Source organism: Ranitomeya variabilis, chromosome 6 (assembly GCF_051348905.1).
Source record: "Ranitomeya variabilis isolate aRanVar5 chromosome 6, aRanVar5.hap1, whole genome shotgun sequence".
Lineage (NCBI taxonomy): Eukaryota > Metazoa > Chordata > Amphibia > Anura > Dendrobatidae > Ranitomeya > Ranitomeya variabilis.
This window is the reverse complement of record NC_135237.1, coordinates 443,371,291-443,393,153: the sequence shown is the minus strand read 5'-3', so window position 1 is coordinate 443,393,153 and position 21,863 is coordinate 443,371,291. Positions and strand designations below refer to the sequence as shown.

General features: G+C 43.5%; 1 protein-coding gene across 19 annotated transcripts in view; it reads right to left on the bottom strand.

The window, feature by feature from the left end:
- DTNA (dystrobrevin alpha) overlaps nucleotides 1-21,863 on the bottom strand; it is a 354,562-nt gene that overhangs the window by 256,399 nt on the left and 76,300 nt on the right. For 15 of the 19 annotated variants that reach the window (XM_077270431.1, XM_077270436.1, XM_077270432.1 and 12 more), the window contains exon 1: nucleotides 1,285-1,426. The exons of the other annotated variants lie outside the window; for them this stretch is intronic. In XM_077270431.1, coding sequence (XP_077126546.1) covers nucleotides 1,285-1,301 — 17 coding nt within the window. In that variant the 5' untranslated portion in view covers nucleotides 1,302-1,426. Of the gene's footprint in view, nucleotides 1-1,284; nucleotides 1,427-21,863 lie in introns of those variants that run through there. 19 annotated transcript variants of the gene reach the window in all.

Sequence of the window (21,863 nt, the reverse complement as noted above, 5' to 3'; positions counted from 1 at the left end):
AGAACTGATCCAGTAGTCACCAGTCATAACACCTTGTGAGCAGAGGATGTATATGTAGTAAGCTTATCTAGGATCACTGAAGAAGTTTAGATGTGGAGAAAAGAGCGCACATTAGGGCGATACCCTATCGAAGGAGATGTTTTTTTGCTAACGCTCATCTGGTATAGATGTGACAGGCACAACACTTATGTAGGCAGGCTGCTGCCCCATGGCTGGTGGATAAATCCTCCAAGAAATATTGGATCCAGTTACAATACAATACATTAGGTGGGCTTTGCTTCTGGAGAAAACCAATTTTTCAACAAAGATGATAATAAAGTTTTTCATACACAACGCATCTCAATGCCTTACTGGCGTTTTTGTTAAGTGTTGATGAAGACGCCGAAACAGTGCTGAAATGCGTTGTGATAAATAAAAACCTTATTATCATCATTGCTTAAGAATTGGATTACTCCAGCAGCGCAGCCCACCTAACGTGTTTTATCCAACTGGATCCACTATCTAGGATCACTAACAGACGCAAGAATAAGTAATGCTCTAGGAACATTAATATACTATATTATATTAATATATCGACAATATACATGACATTGTCTGGATGTTTTACCCAATGGTTTTGTGCTTTTGTACAAAGTCACAGGCTACTGACATGACTTCTTCGCTTTATGTCTTCTAACAGGTGCCACGACTACACTGGTTTCAGCCACTCACAGATAGGAAATGCCATCAGAGTAAACCATGGTAGTGATATCACTTCTCTAAAAATATAATGGTACCACAGCAACCCATTGATGACATTTACATATGCCCACATTACTCTATTAGAATATATCGGCTTGACATGAACACAGCAGCACAAATCAGTTACACATCTCAGGCACGGCAGGGTACGTCGGATTACAAGTCACTTCTTCTAGCACCAAAAGTAGCCGAGGATGCGTCACCCAGGAATTAATGGAAGGTTTCGTTTTTAGTTCACACACCGACCACTGACACCGTCTCATCAATCTCATGGAGTTTCCGATTCTGATTAGAACAGAATGGTATAAATGTATGCAGATCTCATTTAACAAATCCTGTTACTCCCTACATAGAAGAATATACTGCCAATCCTCTAGAAGTAACTCGAACTTGACTTTGCTACTACCTGCCACAAGTAATACAGTAACTTTATACTCCACTGGTCTTCAGATCGTTAACCTGCTGCCACATCATGTCACTGTCACAAAGGACTTTCATATGCCACCGGCTAACTACAAAGCACAAGAAAGCTGTAGCACTTACCCGATAGTTTGCACCATGTCTCGGAGGGCCGCTGTCTGTATTCTTAGCCGTTTGCACAACCCATACAAAAATAAATGCCGGCTCGATCAAAAGTCTCCACAACACAAAACAAAAAGACACAAAAGACTAGAGCGCGGCGAGAACGCTGACACAGGAACAGATGAACATTGGATTTGGACTTGGGTTTTGGCTGGAGATGCTGAATATTCTGCGTCTATCTATAACTTGCCAGTGATTCGGTTTCACATACCAGTGTAGGTCTGAAGACAGATGAGTTTGCAGAGCTGACCAATCCCCACCGATGCCTGTACATTCCCTTTGCCTCCCTCCCCCACTGTCTTTTCTAGGATATCTAGTGAAATAATCGTTCAGCTGTCTCCAGTCTATCTTACAGGATGAAAGAGGAGCTTTCCCTGATTGTCAGAGGGAGACCTGAAAAAGGAAGACAAGCCCTTTCTATTCAATTGTGAGGACACAAGACAGCAATTTACTGAGAGCTGGGCTTTAAAGCACATTCCTCTGGACTGTTGGTTTCCAGGCACGAACTGTCGCCTCTGCATGAAAACCCAATAAAGATCCAGCGAAACTAAGCAATGGCACAGAGGAATGCCAACAAATCAAGAGGAAGCTTTTATGCCTCTGATTAATGAATCTTCCTCTTCACTTGTGAAGTTAACACAGAATACACAATCTGTGTCAAGATAATCTTCTTACTCATTTTTTACCTTTTTGTTTGGCTGATAACATCCACAATCCAATGTCTCTCCTTAACTGGAGAACAACTTCCACTACTACAGTAAGGGTACTGTCACACAGTACCATTTTGATCGCTACGACGGTACGATTCGTGACGTTCTAGCGATATCGTTACGATATCGCAGTGTCTGACACGCAGCAGCGATCAGGGATCCTGCTGAGAATCGTACGTCGTAGCAGATCGTGTGGAACTTTCTTTCGTCGCTTGATCACCCGCTGACATCGCTGGATCGTTGTGTGTGACAGCGATCCAGCGATGTGTTCGCTTGTAACCAGGGTAAACATCGGGTAACTAAGCGCAGGGCCGCGCTTAGTAACCCGATGTTTACCGTGGTTACCAGCGTAAAAGTAAAAAAAAAACAAACAGTACATACTCACATTCCGGTGTCTGTCCCCGGCGTCTCAGCTTCTCTCCACTGTGTGAGCGTCTGCCAGCCGGAAAGCGAGCACAGCGGTGACGTCTGACGTCACCGCTGTGCTTGCCGGCTATGGCGCTTACACAGTGGAGAGAAGCAGAACGCCGGGGACAGACACCAGAATGTAAGTATGTACTGTTTGTTTTTTTTTACTTTTACGCTGGTAACCACGGTAAACATCGGGTTACTAAGCGCGGCCCTGCGCTTAGTTACCCGATGTTTACCCTGGTTACCGGGGACTTCGGCATCGCTCCAGCGCCGTGATTGCAACGTGTGACAGCAGTCTACGACGCTGGAGCGATAATCATACGATCGCTGCGACGTCACGGATCGTGCCGTCGTAGCGATCAAAATGGTACTGTGTGACAGTACCCTAAGCATTGAACATTCATTTTGGACACAATGCCCAACTTACAAAATCTTCCCACCAGGGGGCGGTAAGCCCAAAATCCAGAGAAATTGGGAGGGTTTTTTTTTTGCGGTCCTTAGCATGAACCATGACCAACTTGATGTGTTAAGACCACCCTTTTCTCTATATAAATAATACTGGCAGTCCAGACCTTGACATCAAAGTATCCAGATGAGGGCATATGTATGTATACAGCAGGCAAGATCTATCATAATAAGGCTATGAGGTCAGTGAAGATGTCATAATCTGAATAAGAGCATATTCACTGTTGTAGAGAAAATTTGGAAAATCCATAACGACTTCTTCGGAGAGAGGACTTTTCCTCACATTGAACATAAGGGATTAATTATAAATGGGGAAGTGAGAAAGAGCTGACAATTCAACCGCCATTGAGATAGGGCCTCTTGCTGTGAACATGTATTTTGAACAAGCAATATGATGAGAACCAGACAAAAAGGCTATGGCTTGTATACTCAGAGGTGGAGAAGTACACTTCAGAGGCAAAAGTTTCCTCTGTTCATAGGATTTGTCTCAGACACTCTAGAGTCAGTGGTCAGTGATGAATACTGGGGTTTGCATCGATCCGATATTTATGGGAAATATATTTTTGGTGTCATAACGAAGGGATGAACATAAAGCATTCACTCACATCATTTTATGGCCAGAGGAAAACATCCAACTCAATATCGGTCAGATAGATGTTGCTATCCATGCCATGTTTAATCTATATAGAAACATATCATCATGTTTCCAATCACAATTTTATCTCCCACCTAGGACCTCCAGGGGCAAAGATATCCTGAAAGTTGGGAATCTCATAAATTTATAAAATACTTATCACATTCTGCAACCAGCCCACATATGAGCTCACCAAGGGGAGGGATAGATAGATAGATAGATAGATAGATAGATAGATAGATAGATAGATAGATAGATAGATAGATAGATAGAGTTGGGAAAATATGTATTTGATGCACCAGCGGTTTTAAAAAGAATTGAGTGGTCTGTAATTTTTATTGTAGGCACACTTCAACTAAGAGACAGGATCTAAAAAATAAAAAACAGAAAATCACATGATTTTTAAATAATTAAATTGCATTTTATTGCATGAAATAAGTATTTGATCACCTACCAACCAGCAAGAACTCTGGCTAGTAACACACTACGCCATCATGGATTAAAATCCTGCAGGGCAGGCAAGTTCCCCCTGCTCATACCTGCATATGTCCAGAACCATTTGAAGTTCGCCAATTACCATCTGGATGATCCAGATGAGCCATGGGAAAAGGTAATGTACTCAGATGAGACGAAAATAGACCTTTTTTGGCCTCACTCGCTGTGTTTGGAGGAAGAACAAGGATGAGTACATCCCCAAGAACACCGTCCCAACCGTGAAGCATGGTCAGAGAAACATCATACTTTCTGAGTGTTTTTCTGCAAAGGGTACAGGATGACTGCACCGTATTGAAGGGAGGATGGATGGGGTCAAGTATCACAAGATTTTTGAAGATTGGTCATAGCTGGGTCTTCTAGCATGACAATAAGCCGAAACACACAGTCAGGGCACTAAGGGATAGTTCAGTAAGCATATCAAGGTCATGGGAATGGCCTAGCAAGTTTCCAGACCTGAACTCAATAGAAAATGTTTGCAGGGAGCTGAAACTCAATGTAACCCAGTGACAGCCCCGAAACCTGAAAGAACTGGAGAAGATCTGTATGGAGGAGTGGGCCAAAATCTCTGCTGCAGTGTGTGCAAACTTGGTCAAGAACTACAGGAAACGTCTGACCTCTAATTGCAAACAAAAGTTTCTGTATCAAATATTAAGTTCTGTTTTTCTATGGTACCAAATACTTATTTCATGCAATAAAATTCAAATTAAATATGTAAAAATCATGAAATGTGATTTTCTGGATTTTTTTTAAAAAGATTCTGTCTCTCACAGTTGAAGTGTACGCACAATAAAAATTGCAGACCGTTCTTTATAGGTGCAAAATCGGCACTGTATCAAATACTTAGTTTCCCAACTATACAGTTGTGCTCAAACGTTTACATACCCCCAGCAATATTTTTGCTTTCTTGGCCTTTTTTCAGAGAATATGAATGATAATACCAAAACCTTTCTCCACTCATGGTTAGTGGTTGGGTGAAGCCATTTATTGTCAAACTACTGTGTTTTCTCTTTTTAAATCATAATGACAACCCAAAACATCCAAATGACCCTGATCAAAAGTTCACATACCCTGGTGATTTTGGCCTGATAACATGCACAGTAGCTGACACAAATGGGTTTGAATAGCTACTAAAGGTAACATCCTCACCTGTTTGCTTGAAATCAGTGTGTGTACATAAAAGCTGAGTGAGTTTCTGGGATCCAGACAGACTCTTGCATGTTTCATCCAGCCACGGATGTTTCTGGATTGCGAGTCATGGGGAAAGCAAAAAAACTGTCAACAGAGCTACGGGAAAAGGTAGTTGAACTGTATAAAACAGGAAAGGGATACAAAAAGATATCTAAGGAATTGATAATGCCAATCAGCAGCATTCAAACTGTGATTAACAAATGGAAAATCAGGGGCTCTGCAAAAACAAAACCAGGGTCAGGTAGACCAACAAAAATGTCGTCCACAACTACCAGGAAAATTGTTCATGATGCAAAGAAAAACCCACAAATAACATTCCTACTGAAAAGCACGGAGGTGGATCACTGATGTTTTTGGGATGTGTGAGCTACAAAGGCACAGGAAACGTGGTCAAAGTTGAAGGAAAGATGAATGCAGCACGTTGTCAGCAGATACTGGAGGCAAATTTGCACTCATCAGCCTGGAAGCTGTGCATGGGACGTACTTGGATGTTCCAACACGACAATGATCCAAAACACAAAGCCAAGTCGACCTGTCATTGGCTGCAGCAGAACAAAGTGAAGGTTCTGGAGTGGCCATCTCAGTCTCCTGACCTCAATATCATTGAGCCACTCTGGGGAGATCTCAAGTGCACAGTTCATGCTAGACAGCCCAGGAATTTACAGGAACTGGAAGCTTTTTGCCAAAAAGAGTGGGCAGCTTTACCCATCTTAGAAAATAAAGAACCTCATCCACTACTACCATAAAAGACTTCAAGCTGTCATTGTGTTAGAGGAGGCAATACACGGTCTTAAGAAATGGGGTATGTGAACTTTTGATCAGAGCCATTTGGATGTTTTGGGTTGTTATTATGATTTAAAAGGAGAAAACACAGTAGTTTGACAATAAATGGCTTCACCCAACCACTAACCATGAGTGGAGAAAAAGTTTTGGTGTTATCATTCATATTCTCTGAAAAAAAGCCAAGAAAGCAAACATTTGCCGGGGTATGTAAACATTTGAGCACAACTGTATATACTGTACATACACACACACTAAACAATAAAGGGAACACTTAAACAACAATATGTAACTCCAATTCAATCACACTTCTGTGAAATCAACCTGTCCAGTTATGAAGCAACACTGATTGTGAATCAATTTCTCCTGCTGTTGTGGAAATGGAACAGACAACAGGTAGAAACTATATTCAATTAGCAAGACAACCCCTATAAAAGGAGTGCAGGTGGTGACCACAGACCATTTCTCTGTTTTCATCCTTTTTGACTGTTTTGGTCACATTTGCATTTTGTCATTGCTCTCATCCCTAAAGGTACAGTAGCATGAGGTGGTTTCTACAGTACAACCCACAGAAGTTGCTCAGGTAGTGCAGCACATCCAGGATAGCACATCAATGCGAGTTGTGGCAATAAGGGTAGCTGTGTCTGTCAGCACAGTGACCAGAGCATGGAGCAGATACCAGGAGACAGGCCAGTACACGAGGAGACATGGAGGGGGCCGTAGCAGGGCAACAACCCAGCAGCAGGGCAGCTAACTCCTTTGTACAAGGAGAAACAGGAGGATCAGTGCCAGTGCCCTGCAAAATGACCTCTAGCTGACCACTAACACCCTTGTGTCTGCTCAAACTGTCAGAAACAGACTCCACGAGGGTGGTATGTGGGTCCAATGCCCACAAGTGGGTGTTGGGCTTAGAGTCCAACACCGTGGGGGGTGATTGGCATTTGCCAAACACCACCAAATTTGGAGGATTCAACATTAGCGTCCTGTGCTCTTCACGGATGAGAGCAGGTTCACACTGAGCATATGTGACAAAGTCTGGAGATGCTGTAGAGAACATTCTGCTGCATGCAACATCCTCCAGCATGACTGATTTGGCAGTGGGTCAGTAATGGTGTGAGGAGGCATTTCTTTGGAGGGCCACACAGCCCTCCATGTGCTAACCAGAGGTACCCTGACTATGTGCAAGAAGGAGTACAGCAGAGCCGAATGTGAATACACTTTTAGCAGCTTTCATCTAATGGCAGTGAGTGTGTAGGGGGGAGATTTATGAGAGGAGAGCTGTAGAGGTATTTGTAATTACAGTCTGCTCTGCTGCAGCCCTCTCCCAACAAGCTGATTGTCATGAGATGAAAGTGTAATTACAATCAGATTTTCTCTATACTATACAGTTGGTGCAGAAATCAGATCAGGACTGCATAGAATTAAAATCTGACAGAAAAAAAAGTATGTTCTTCTGACTTTCTTGGGGTGTGTTCTTTTCCCCCTGATAATGCCTCCTGCTTATGATTGGACAGCTTCATACAGCTGGTGAAATAAAAGTCGCAGAGAGAATCTGGTTGGTCTTATAATAAAATTTACAAGTTACCGTAATATGTCCGCAACAGAGCAGACAACTTAAAAAAAATAAAAAGACCTATTCAGCACTGCAGTCACTATTTTATTATGTGGATAATTTAAAGGGAAACTGTCACCAGATTTGGCCGATACAAGTTACGGCCACCTCCTTTCAAGGCTTAGCTACATTCTATAATGCTGTAGATAAGCCCCCGATCTGACTTGCAAAAGAAGAAAAATAACTTTTATTATACTCACCTGGGGGGTGTCCGGTCCAATGGGTGTCGCTGGTCTTGGTCAGGTAACAACCATCTTCTTGCGATGCCGTCCTCCTGCTTGCTTCCTGTGGATGACGCATCCCTGCATCATCCACAAAAGCTCACCGGAACTGCGCTCCTGCGCAGGCGTACGGGCAGAGCAAATTACTACAGTGCGCAGGGAAAGGTCAGAGAGGCCCAGCACCTGCGCACTGCAGTAATTTGATCTGCCCTTAACAGGGCAGATAAGTACACCTGCGCAGGAGTCCGATGCCGGGGAGCCTGTGAAGCAAGCAGGAGGGCGGCATTGCAAGAAGATGGGAGACGCCGGACCAGGCCCTGCGACACCCATCTGACTGGACCGCCCCCAGGTGAGTATAATAAAAGTTATTTTTCTTCTTTTGCAGGTGAGATCAGGGGCTTATCTACAGCGTTACAGAATGCCATAGATAAGCCCTGAAAGGTGGTGGCCGTAAGTCAGATAGCAATATAGTATAAAAATGACAGATGACACAGTAACGGAGCATTTAGAAAAGCAGATAAATAGGTGAACTAGCTCATTTCAAATTATCCAGTTTTGTAAACATACCAGCGATCACCCACTGAATGAGCAAACCACTCATTCATTGGGTAATTTGATCATTTTCACTGACAAAAAAAAAATCATTCTTATCAGCCGCACATTGTCTCCTTAATTGTTCAAAGGTAAATAGCCAGTAAATTAGCGCCAAATGGTTTGTCTATAGCAATGTTTGCAAAAGTGCATTAACCGGCTGATATGGAAACATATAAATGTCAAAATTAAAAGGGAAGCTGTCAGTCAATTCATGTTGCCCAAAACACAGGCAGAATGAATCCTAGCCTATGGGTAAGATACTTTAAAGATCTGGCCAGTGACCAAAAGGCAGAGATAAGAATAGGCCGATGCTGCCTGACTGCGCACTTCTTCCTGCATCACTCCAAATGATTCAGGAAGAGAAAACGGTTTTCGCTGAAACACCAATAGAACATTTATAGCATATCCTAGCACATTACAAACAACCCAATTAAAGAAAGCCCATCACCTTAAAAAAACACCATATAACTGCAGGTATAGGGACAATCTACAGCTAAATAGTGTACACAATGCTGTACGGATGGCTTGTTGAAAGTGCGGCTACTGGGAGAAAAGGAACTTATTTCCTCACTGTAGCTGGCTTTCAGTCATAGAGGCGTACAAGGAGGCGTTATAGTAATCACTGCTCACTATACTGTAAATGGCTGTAATCACTCGCCGGCATTGTGATTGACAGTTCTCTCTATACATACACTCTGCAGAGCGAGCTGCCAAATTGCCCGGGCATGCTTACAGCTGCCAGTGGTGCTGTGTGTGGAGACTGTAGCTGCACCATGCATGCCTCCATGACCAAAGCCTGCGGCTCCTGGGAGGAAATACGTTCATTTTCTCCCAGTAGCCATACCTTTAATCACGCGGTTGAGCATCATTGTAATGTTATTTACCTGCAGAATAACCCATAAATAGCTTTTATCAATGTGAGCGGTTCCCTTCAAGTTGCTATTACATAATCAAAACATAATTGTGCACTTAAGTAACTGCAGGGAGGGTAATAGAGGGGATCTGCAGGATCCATAGGAATGTGCTAGAGATTACTTTTATAGCACACTATGGCCATATCTAAAAATAAAAGAAATGGTGAAAGACACCTTTAATCAGATTTTGCTACATCAAGATTTCTTTCAAAAGGATCTAGTATTTGCCATTGGCTGTGATGAATATACAATAATGACAAAAATACTTTAGTAAATTAATTTCTCATTATTTTTGGTTCCAACATTGATATTAGTGCCCAGTAGGATGACGATATTATTGCTTTGTGATGTACCCATTTCTGCTTAAGTTACAGCTTATTTTGTGATAAAATACATGTTCTTCTGCATCAGTTACAATTGCTCAGCAGCTGACAATATAATCTCTCTGCCGCCCCAGCAACACATTCCTACAAACTTCCTCCATCATGTCTGTCCCCATGAATGTGCAAAGATAACAAATGCTTTCATTCTGTTTAAGAGCAGTTAGCCAATACATCTACAATGTGCCCTCGGGCTATGCAAAATCTGCAAACCTGAAACATGAACTTCTCAATAATGCTGCAACCAAAAACAACAAGATAACCTAAAAATAAATATATGATTAAAATCTAGCTTTATCCAGTAGGATATGAAAAAGACTTCACCCAGGGAGCATCCTAACAATACAAGCAGACAGAAGCAAAATGTTGCTTTTTAAAAAAAAATAAAAATCTTCCAGCCTCTAGTTCCTAGGCAAAATGCATTGCCTAAAGGCTATCATTCATAATATTACATGTACCATTAAATAAAGATTTCCTTCTTGTAAAAAGGAATTGAAGCGAAATAAAGCAAAACCTGTCAGAAAATCAAATTATCTAAAATACATGAATCCATTTCTCAAAATGAGTGAATGTATTCCTATTAATTCCCCATGTTAGATGCATCATTTTCTTCCTGTTTATTAAAAGCATGATCATCATAAAAAAATAAATGTCAGGACTGTCAGGGCTAGAAGATGGTAAACCAAATGTTCTCCCACTCAGGAAAAAATACCCAGAACATAAAGCACCAGCTAAAAAAAGCTCAAACTCTGAATGCAAAGTAATTGTCAATACGAAGTCACAGCCGAGTGCTCATTTTCCTTACTCCGCCATAAACATGCATGCTTGGCAGGGCATGCATGTTTATTCCTATGGCAAAGAGGAATAAGCGGCTGTCCGACTGCATTTGCAGCTGCTTATCTCCCCCAGGAACAAGAGACTGTGCATCCTAAAATCTAGAGAAACCAATATAGAAAACAACATGGGAAATAAATTTACATGGAGAAAAACTTTACCTAAATAGGTAATTTTCTTTATAGGGGCTGTCCAAGGCTTTTATATTGACTGCCTATGCTTATGACTTGTGCAGCTGATCGTATTTTTGGTCCGAATACAAGCCAAAAAAGCATCGGATAGCTCGCGGACCAATGTTATTCTATGGGGTCGTGCACATGTCCAACTTGTTTCCTCAGATCTCGTCTGAGGAAAAGAAAAATCATAGCATGCACGATTTGCATCCAATATTCAGATCGCATGCAGCCATGCAAGTCAATGAGTCAGTTGAAAACATCCCACTGCGTTCGATTAACATCTAAGTGCAGTCCCATTTCCGAAAATAGGATCACAGCGCCATGATTGCACTCTGATCAGAGTGTGATGAGCACAGGACCGATTCTTTTGGAGGAGAGAAAATACGGAGGTGTGACCCTCACCTTAGGATAGGTCATCAGCATCTGATCGGTGGGGGTGTGACAGTACCCGTCTGTGACCACTATGCAACTGAAAAAGCTGTGCAGCTCTACAACTGAGCACTACAGCTTGCTGCTGGCACCGGAAACAGCCGATTACCGGGAGGTTCATGTGTTACACCCCCAACGATCAGATATTGATCCTATCTTATGGATATGCCATAAAAATAAAAGTCCTGGACAATCCCTTTAAATTAAACCAAATGGAAAAAAAACATGATACTTCAGAAATTTACCTCCACCATATGCCACTATATACTGTAGATATATACTGCCTGGGAAGCGCCATGTTTATTGCCCCCTTCCCAGAATAATAACACCAGCCCGCAGCTGTCTGCTTTCCCTCAGCTGGTTATTAAAAATAAGTGGGATCCCACATCATTTTTTTCATTTAATTTTATATTCATTAGCTAAATTTATGTACAGTAAACTACACACGTACTGCACTAATTATAGCTCTCACTGACATCCATCTATTCTATTCTTATAATAATAATAATTTTTTATTTATATAGCGCCAACATATTCCACAGCGCTTTACAATTAAACGGGGACATGTACAGCCAATAAATTCAGTACAAGTTAAGACAATTTAAACAGTGACATTAGGGGTGAGGTCCCTGCTCGCAAGCTTACAATCTACAAGGAAATGGGGGGACACAATAGGTGAAAAGTGCTTGTTATTTCAGGTCTGGCAATTATAATACATAGGGATTTTCGTATAAAGCTGCATGATCCGGTCATCAGCCCGTGTGTTTAAGTGCAATAGTCAAGTATCAAGTGCAGTTATCGTGTGCATGGAGGGTGTGGAGACAGATGAATAGTAGGGTGCAGATTCAGAATAATATTTGGAAGGAGGGAACAGGGCAAAGTTAGTTTAGTAGTTGATGTGCTAGGCTTGTTTGAAGAGATGGGTTTTTAAAGCGCGCTTGAATAGGTCGGGGCTAGGTATCAGTCTGATCGTCTGGGGAAGTGCATTCCAGAGAGCTGGCGCAGCACGAGAGAAGTCTTGGAGACGGAGGTGTGAGGTTCGGATTATGGGGGATGTTAGTCTTAGGTCATTTGTAGAATGGAGGGCACATGTAGGGCGATAGACAGAGATGAGAGAGGAGATATAAGGCGGTGCAGAACTGTGGAGAGCTTTGTGGGTGGGAGTTTATACTGGACCCTGTAGCGAATGGGTAGCCAAGTGTAATGACTGGCAGAAGATGAAGATCGGTGAAACGGCTGGACAGAAATATGACTCTGGCTGCCGCATTCAAGATGGATTGGAGAGGAGAAAGTTTGGCAAGAGGGAGACCGATCAGAAGAGAGTTGCAGTAGTCCAGACAGGAATGAATAAGAATGACAGTAAGAGTCTTAGCAGTTTCAAAGGTGAGAAAAGGTTGGATTCTAGAGATGTTTTTAAGATGCAGGTGACAGGAGCGAGTGAGTGATCGGATATAGGGAGTAAAGGAAAGTTCGGTGCTGAATGTGACCCCAAGACAGCGGGCATGCTGCTTGGGAGTTATGGTTGATCCCTCCAGGGTAATTTCGATGTTGGGTAGAGTGAGGTTAGTAGAAGGGAGAAACACAAGAAGTTCTTTCTTATGGTACACGGTGTGAATTTACCGTACTTGGCTGATGAAATGTCGGGTTTCCTATGAGATGTGTGTAAAAAAAACGGACAGCACATGCATAGTCCGTGTACAGTGCAATTTTTTTTTTCTCGCACCCATTGACTTGCATTGGTGCGTATTGGCCGTCTTAAGAGGCCATATGCAGCAAGCATGCTGCAATATTTTCCTCACCCCAATTCCAAATGAGAAAAATCGCAGATGAACACTGCCTGATTTAACAACAATGGTGCGAGCTGCGATTTTTTTCTCACATTGCACTCTCCTAACATTGTAAATCGGAGATTGTTTGGAATTTTATTTATTTTTTTTGTCTGTGAAATATCACTGATAAAACACTAATGATAAAATCTGACTGACCAAACACTGATGAAAATCTGATACAAATACGGATAAAAAACAGTCCGTGTTTTTACATACAAGAAAATCATGGATATCTGAATGAGGCCTAACCTAACATTTTATCATGAAAACGAATGCAGCTCTCCAATACTTTACCTTTATAAGACTGCATCTCAACCCACCAAAAAGAGAAAACATTCCCTCATTTTCTAAAGAAGCACTCCCGTTAATTTTGTTTTTTAGGAAACCTGTATAAATGGTACTGTAGCGTGTTAATAAACTACCCGTTTACCATCTTCTTTGGTATCCAGTGCCATTCTGCTCTTCTGAGTCCCATTAGGACAATTCAGTCTCTCTGGATCACACTCTGTGGGAGCTGAAAGTCTCTGTTACAATGTAAGGCTATGGAAGGAGTCTGGTTCGGCGCTGAATAGCCTTAACTTGTCAAAGCCATTTCGTGGTCACACAGATCGCAGTGTGAGTCGAAGAGCCCAAATTGCAATCACGTGACTCAGAAGAGGAGCAGAACAGAGCTGGATACCAGAGAAGAAGGCGATGGGTGAGTATATTAACACACCGACTCTCTACTAACATTTAGACAAGTTTAGAGAATAAAATAATATAAATGTGAGGTTTTCTCAATTGCGAGTACAGATTTACAAAACATGATGTGCAAGGGTTCTACAACAAATTCATTAGGATAAATGTATCCAGTTTCCTTTATTCCTGGAAAGAATAGTGCAGCCTATCAAAAACTTAATTGAAAATGTACAATTTGAGCAATTATAAAGTTGGCATTAGTTAAATGTAAACAAACACCACGTTTTACCCCATTTACTTAAAAAAAGTGAAATTGCTAAGAGCGATCCAGGTTATTTACAGTCCAGCGACAATAGATATAAATGGCAGAACAGATCCATCTCAGCATGTAAATTGGCATGGATAGGTTAAGTAGTGTAGCTACCGGTGGGCAGAGGAGGCAGTTGTGTGCGCAGAACACCAATATAGTTAGGGCAGGCCTGCACAACATGTGGCGGCCCGCAAGACAATTACTTGTGACCCACGGCGGCTTCCTTTTTCCCTGTATTTAGCTGTATTTGAACAACACTGCAGCACCGGGACAGGTGTCATTTGCCCTTTGCCATCTCATTGCCTCGACATGCAGTGGCGTAATGAGGTCATCACACTGCTGACCTCATCACTCTGCTACTGTGATCACTGTGCCGCAGAGGTAGCAATGACGCATCAGGGAAGTGAGCGCACATTATTGGGCAGTGGGGAAAATTGTGAGAGGGAGCAGCACAGGGGTTGATGGAGCATATGGAGACGTGGGGGACAGTATGGAGAGGATGGAGCATGGGGACAATATGGAGAAGTGGGGTTACCATATGGTAGAGTGGCAACACAGTATGGAGAAGTGGGGGACAGTATAGAGAGGGAGGCATAGAGGATGATATGGAGGAGTGGGGACCATTTAAAGAAGTGTGGAAAATTCTGAAGAGGTGGGAGGACAGTATGGAGAAATGGGAGTGTGGGGGGACCATATAAAGAAGTGGGTGTACAATATGAGGTGGGGGGACATTATGGAGAGGTGGGAGTGTAGGGAACAAATATGGAGAATGAGAGGAAAAGGACGGAGCAGTGGGAATGTAGGGGACAATATGGAGAAATGAGGGAACAGGATGGAGAACTGGGAGTGTGTGGGAACCATATGGAGAAGTGGGCATATGGTGGAAAATATGGAGAGGTGGTGGAACATGATGGAGAATTGGGACTGTGGGGGTACAGTATGGAGAGGTGGGGGACAGTATGAAGAATTGGGAGTGTGGACGACAATATGGAGAAGTGCAGCCACATTATGGATAAGTTGGATTCATGCGCTGATGGTGGATCTGCTAATAGATTCATGTACAGACATTGGTTCAGATCATGTATAAATCATCATGTACTGATGGTGGTTCTGATCAGGTATTCAGGTACTGACGGTGGTTCTAGTGCTACAGTCATGTACTGATGGCGGTTATGGAGCTGCAATCATGTGCTGATGGTGGTTTTGATATTATGCACATGCAGCAATCAATAACGTGCTTCATAGCCATGTTAAAACTTACAAATCCACAAAATTTAGATATTTATGAGGAGGATTTGTCAAGTTTCTGCAAAAAACAAACAAACCTCATTTTAAAGTTAAAGTGTGTTCACATTGATTTTTTTCTTAGCAGAAAGGAGCTCGCCAAATACTCACCACATGGTTTTAGTGATGTATTAATGTACTGATTATTCTGGTGATGTATTCATGTAAGAACCCTTTTAAATTTTTCTGCCACCCCTGAAATTGGTTCATGTATGGCAGTGATTTTCAACCTTTTTTGAGCCGCGGCACACTTTTTATACTTAAAAAATCCCGGGTCAAACCACCAACCAAAATGGCAAAAAATGACACTAAAACAGTACATATTCTACATATAGTTAATAATATAGATTCTAAATGTATTTATACTCACTCAGTGTGAAACCTGGGCCTGTTTCGATAAACACAAAAGGGATATCCTGGCAGGAATGGTGGAAAGACACACACGAAGCTCTTCCTCAACAGTTCTCAGTCTCTCCCTGTTTTTAGTTTTTATCGCAGTCAAGCTTGAGAAGCCCAGCTCACATAGATATGTGGTCGAAAATTGGAGCAATGTCAAAATAGCTTTGTTGGCCAGAATGGGGAACTCCTTGGCAACAGATAACCAAAAACTGTCCAAAGGAAGATCAGCAAACTTTAGCTTTAAACCGCGATCTTGCTTCAGTTCAATGAGTTCCTCTTTCTCCTTTAAAGTCATGTCCTTTCCAGCAACGGATAATGAGCTGTATGGGTCCCTAACCCAGTCAAGGCATTCTGTGAAGGTTGAAGAGAAATAAAACGATAACTTCTCCTCAAGAGTTTTCAAATGTCTGCCAATCACCTCGCACATTGCAGCAGTGTTGTCATCATGCAGTTTCTCGGTGAGCGGGAACATCTGAAGGTTGCCACCCTGCACATGTTGCTGCCAGAGCTGCAACTTTAAACGGAATCCGTTCATTTTATCAGTGCTAGTAAGCAGGTTTTCATTTCGGCCTTGCATCCGTGTGTTTAGTTCATTCAGATATTGAAATATATCAGCCAGGTATGCCAGCTTTGCACACCACTCATCACTTGCAAGCAGCTTTGAATAATCGGACCTCTCGTTTGTCAGAAATATTTTAAGTTCCTCTCGCAACTCATACACATGGGCCAGCACTTTGCCGCGTGACAGCCACCTGACCTCCGTGTGGAGCAATAAGATTTTATGTTCCGCTCCCATTTCTGTACACAAAGACGCAAATAAGCGACATCTCAAAGGTCGCGTCTTCACAAAGTTCACTATGCGCACAACATCATCCAACACGGGAGCTAGATCTGCTGGTAAGGTCTTTGCAACGAGGGCTTCACGGTGCAAGAAACAGTGGGTAACAAGAACATCTGGGTTTCTTTCTTTAACCCTACTTACAAAGCCTTTGACCATGGCTGCGGCTCCATCAGTGCAGACACCTGTGCAGTTTTCCCATGTAAGCCCACTTTTATCAAGATATTCCGATGTGACCTGGAATATTACCTCTCCTGTTGATTTTTCTGGCAGTGCCTTGCAAAATAGGAAGTTTTCTCTAATGGCTTCTCCATCCACAAAACGCACATTGGCCAACAGCAGACAATGTCCACTGATATCCGTCGACTCATCAAGTTGCAAGGCAAATTTCTTACTGATCCGCACCTTTTCCAAAACAACTGTTTCAATGTCCGCAGACATGTCATCAATCCGTCTGGCAATTGTGTTATCAGAGAGAGGCACTTTAGCTATCTCTTTGGCTGCGTCAAGCATCTCATTTACAATAGCTTTACAAGCTGGCAGCATTAATGTTTCTGCCACAGTGTGTGACTTTTTTGATTTAGCTATGAGTTCAGCAACAATGTAGCTAGCTTTGAGGGCTCTCTCATTTACCTTTGTGCTTTTTCTCAAAAAAGTTGCCCCTTTCTCATTGTTTGTACAGCGTACAAAATACTCCATCGGCTTGTTTTGAACGGAAGGGTGTTTCGTTTGGAGATGGCGTTTAAGCTTGCTTGGCACCATGGCGCTATTGGATAGCTTCTCACCACACACCAAGCACAGTGGTGTTGGTGCTGTCGCATCCCCAGTGAAAGTAAATCCAAATAAAAGATAGCTTTCACTGTATTGCCTTGAGCTCACCGTCTTGTCTTTTTTCTTTTGTCGACCTCTCATACTAGGGCCTTCATCTGGGTTAGAATTGTGTCCAGGGTCCTGTTCGGCATTTGCCTTTTCCATTCTCAAATACTTCTCCATCACTGCTGAGATAGTGTGCGCAGCCACACACTAAAATAGAAGAGTATTACATTATCTGCCACACTTAAAGGACCTCTGCCAGGTACTAAAAGTACCAGCTCATATGCTGAGTATTCTGCCAACAGTTCATATACTCAGGCAAAAGCTCATATAGTCAGCAACAGCTGATTAACTGTTAATGAGCTGTTGCTGACTTAATGATTATACACAGCATTATTGGCGGGCATTACCTTGGCGGCGGGCAAATGCGAGAGTCTCTCCGCTCTCAGGATGACGCGCCGGCCTCTGTGACGTCATTAAGTCGCGCGAGCGTTCAAAGCTCGCGCATGTGTTATTCCGTGACTGCGCATCGCTGCACATTGCCGGGGAACAAAACAAAGGGGGCACCATAGTTTGAGGAACTTTCCCCGCGGCACACCCGACCATGTGTCGCAGAACACTAGTGTGCCGCGGAACACTGGTTGGAAATCACTGACGTAGGAGACACACAGAAACTGCCATATACATCAGATAGGAGGAAGTAAGACAGCTCTATGTACATCACATAGGAGACACTGGGGGAGGAGCATATAGCTCACATAGGAGACACCGAAGTGGAGCATATACCGTACATCACAGCAGTCTGGAGTATATACACATCACAACAGACACTGGGGCTGGAATATATACATCACAGAAAATACTGAGGCTGCTGTCATCATCTATGGCAGTGATTTCCAACTAGTGTGCCGCGACACATGGTCGGGTGTGCCGCGGGGAAAGTTCCCCAAACTATGGTGCCCCCTTTGTTTTGTTCCCCGGCAATGCGCAGAGATGCGCAGTCACGGAATAACACATGCGCGAGCTTTGAACGTTCGCGCGACTTAATGACGTCACAGAGGCCGGCGCGTCATCCTGAGAGCGGAGACACTCTCGCATTTGCCCGCCGCCAAGGTAATGCCCGCCAATAATGCTGTGTATAATCATTAAGTCAGCAACAGCTCATTAACAGTTAATCAGCTGTTGCTGACTATATGAGCTTTTGCCTGAGTATATGAACTGTTGGCAGAATACTCAGCATATGAGCTGGTACTTTTAGTACCTGGCAGAGGTCCTTTAAGTGTGGCAGATAATGTAATACTCTTCTATTTTAGTGTGTGGCTGCGCACACTATCTCAGCAGTGATGGAGAAGTATTTGAGAATGGAAAAGGCAAATGCCGAACAGGACCCTGGACACAATTCTAACCCAGATGAAGGCCCTAGTATGAGAGGTCGACAAAAGAAAAAAGACAAGACGGTGAGCTCAAGGCAATACAGTGAAAGCTATCTTTTATTTGGATTTACTTTCACTGGGGATGCGACAGCACCAACACCACTGTGCTTGGTGTGTGGTGAGAAGCTATCCAATAGCGCCATGGTGCCAAGCAAGCTTAAACGCCATCTCCAAACGAAACACCCTTCCGTTCAAAACAAGCCGATGGAGTATTTTGTACGCTGTACAAACAATGAGAAAGGGGCAACTTTTTTGAGAAAAAGCACAAAGGTAAATGAGAGAGCCCTCAAAGCTAGCTACATTGTTGCTGAACTCATAGCTAAATCAAAAAAGTCACACACTGTGGCAGAAACATTAATACTGCCAGCTTGTAAAGCTATTGTAAATGAGATGCTTGACGCAGCCAAAGAGATAGCTAAAGTGCCTCTCTCTGATAACACAATTGCCAGACGGATTGATGACATGTCTGCGGACATTGAAACAGTTGTTTTGGAAAAGGTGCGGATCAGTAAGAAATTTGCCTTGCAACTTGATGAGTCGACGGATATCAGTGGACATTGTCAGCTGTTGGCCAATGTGCGTTTTGTGGATGGAGAAGCCATTAGAGAAAACTTCCTATTTTGCAAGGCACTGCCAGAAAAATCAACAGGAGAGGTAATATTCCAGGTCACATCGGAATATCTTGATAAAAGTGGGCTTACATGGGAAAACTGCACAGGTGTCTGCACTGATGGAGCCGCAGCCATGGTCAAAGGCTTTGTAAGTAGGGTTAAAGAAAGAAACCCAGATGTTCTTGTTACCCACTGTTTCTTGCACCGTGAGGCCCTCGTTGCAAAGACCTTACCAGCAGATCTAGCTCCCGTGTTGGATGATGTTGTGCGCATAGTGAACTTTGTGAAGACGCGACCTTTGAGATGTCGCTTATTTGCGTCTTTGTGTACAGAAATGGGAGCGGAACATAAAATCTTATTGCTCCACACGGAGGTCAGGTGGCTGTCACGCGGCAAAGTGCTGGCCCATGTGTATGAGTTGCGAGAGGAACTTAAAATATTTCTGACAAACGAGAGGTCCGATTATTCAAAGCTGCTTGCAAGTGATGAGTGGTGTGCAAAGCTGGCATACCTGGCTGATATATTTCAATATCTGAATGAACTAAACACACGGATGCAAGGCCGAAATGAAAACCTGCTTACTAGCACTGATAAAATGAACGGATTCCGTTTAAAGTTGCAGCTCTGGCAGCAACATGTGCAGGGTGGCAACCTTCAGATGTTCCCGCTCACCGAGAAACTGCATGATGACAACACTGCTGCAATGTGCGAGGTGATTGGCAGACATTTGAAAACTCTTGAGGAGAAGTTATCGTTTTATTTCTCTTCAACCTTCACAGAATGCCTTGACTGGGTTAGGGACCCATACAGCTCATTATCCGTTGCTGGAAAGGACATGACTTTAAAGGAGAAAGAGGAACTCATTGAACTGAAGCAAGATCGCGGTTTAAAGCTAAAGTTTGCTGATCTTCCTTTGGACAGTTTTTGGTTATCTGTTGCCAAGGAGTTCCCCATTCTGGCCAACAAAGCTATTTTGACATTGCTCCCATTTTCGACCACATATCTATGTGAGCTGGGCTTCTCAAGCTTGACTGCGATAAAAACTAAAAACAGGGAGAGACTGAGAACTGTTGAGGAAGAGCTTCGTGTGTGTCTTTCCACCATTCCTGCCAGGATATCCCTTTTGTGTTTATCGAAACAGGCCCAGGTTTCACACTGAGTGAGTATAAATACATTTAGAATCTATATTATTAACTATATGTAGAATATGTACTGTTTTAGTGTCATTTTTTGCCATTTTGGTTGGTGGTGTGCCCCGGGATTTTTTAAGTATAAAAAGTGTGCCGCGGCTCAAAAAAGGTTGAAAATCACTGATCTATGGAACAAGAGTGTATCGCACGCTAACTCTGCCACAAAGTACATCCAGACGCTGGCACTGACACCTGCTGGCATACTGGCCAGCAGCTGCCTAGGACCCCCACTGCTCCAGGGGCCCCCAGCAAGTGGTGTGTCGCTAATAGCGGCACTCCCAGCAGCTATGGGGCCCTTGAGTCAGGGGTCCGGCTCGGTGTCAGCTGAGCAGCAGCTGGAGACAGGAGCCTGTCCCCGCTGCTAAAGAGAAATGAATATTCAACGCTTCCCCACGCCCATGAGAGGAGTGAGTATTCATTTCACATAGCGGGCAGTGTTAGCCGCAGGCTGAGGTTAACACTGCCTGCATGTAAATCAGGAGCGGCTGCATTGGGGCCCCCGAAGGTGGGACCCTGCAGGGCGGCTAATCCCTGCAGCTTGGCAGCGAAGTGGAGCTGCAGAGATCCGATGCTGTCCTGCTTCCTGTCCGCTGCCCGGCGCTTCCTGTCTGACAGAGCGGCTGGATGACGTCATCATTCAGCATGCCTGTTTCAGAGAGAAAGCTGCCGGCGCTGAAGATGCTGCTTCCTGAATGTGTTGTGGCTGCGGGGAACGTGCGGATAGGGGAGTGTTGCTGTGTCTCTGTTTGTCTGCGTGTGTGTGTGTGTGTGTGTGTGCATATGTATATGTGTGTGGGTGTACTGGAGTTTGGCAATGATGTGAGTAATGGAGAGAGCAGTGGTGGGGGAGAAGGCAATGTTGGTGGTGGTGGAAAGGATGATGAGGGTGGTGGGGGAGGAGGCAATGATGGAGGTGGTGGTGAAGGCAATGATGGTTGTGGTGGAAAGGACAATGAGTGGTGGAAAGGACAATGACGATGGTGGTGGAATGGGCAATGTTATGGGTTGTGGGTGAGAAGGCAATGATGGAGGTGGAGGGGGTTGCATTATATCCTGTGAGGGAGCTGCGTTATACTTTGAGGGGGTCTACATTATATTCTGTGGGGGGGGGTGCAATATATTCTGTGCGGGGCTGCATTATTCTCTCAGGGGGCTACATTATATTCTGGGGGGCTACATAATACTATATGAGGGGGCTGCATTATGCCCTATGAGGGGGCTACAGTATATTCTATGGGTGGCTGCATTATACCTTATGAGGGAGCTACATTATATTCTGTGAGGGGGGCTACATTATATTCCGTGAGGAGGC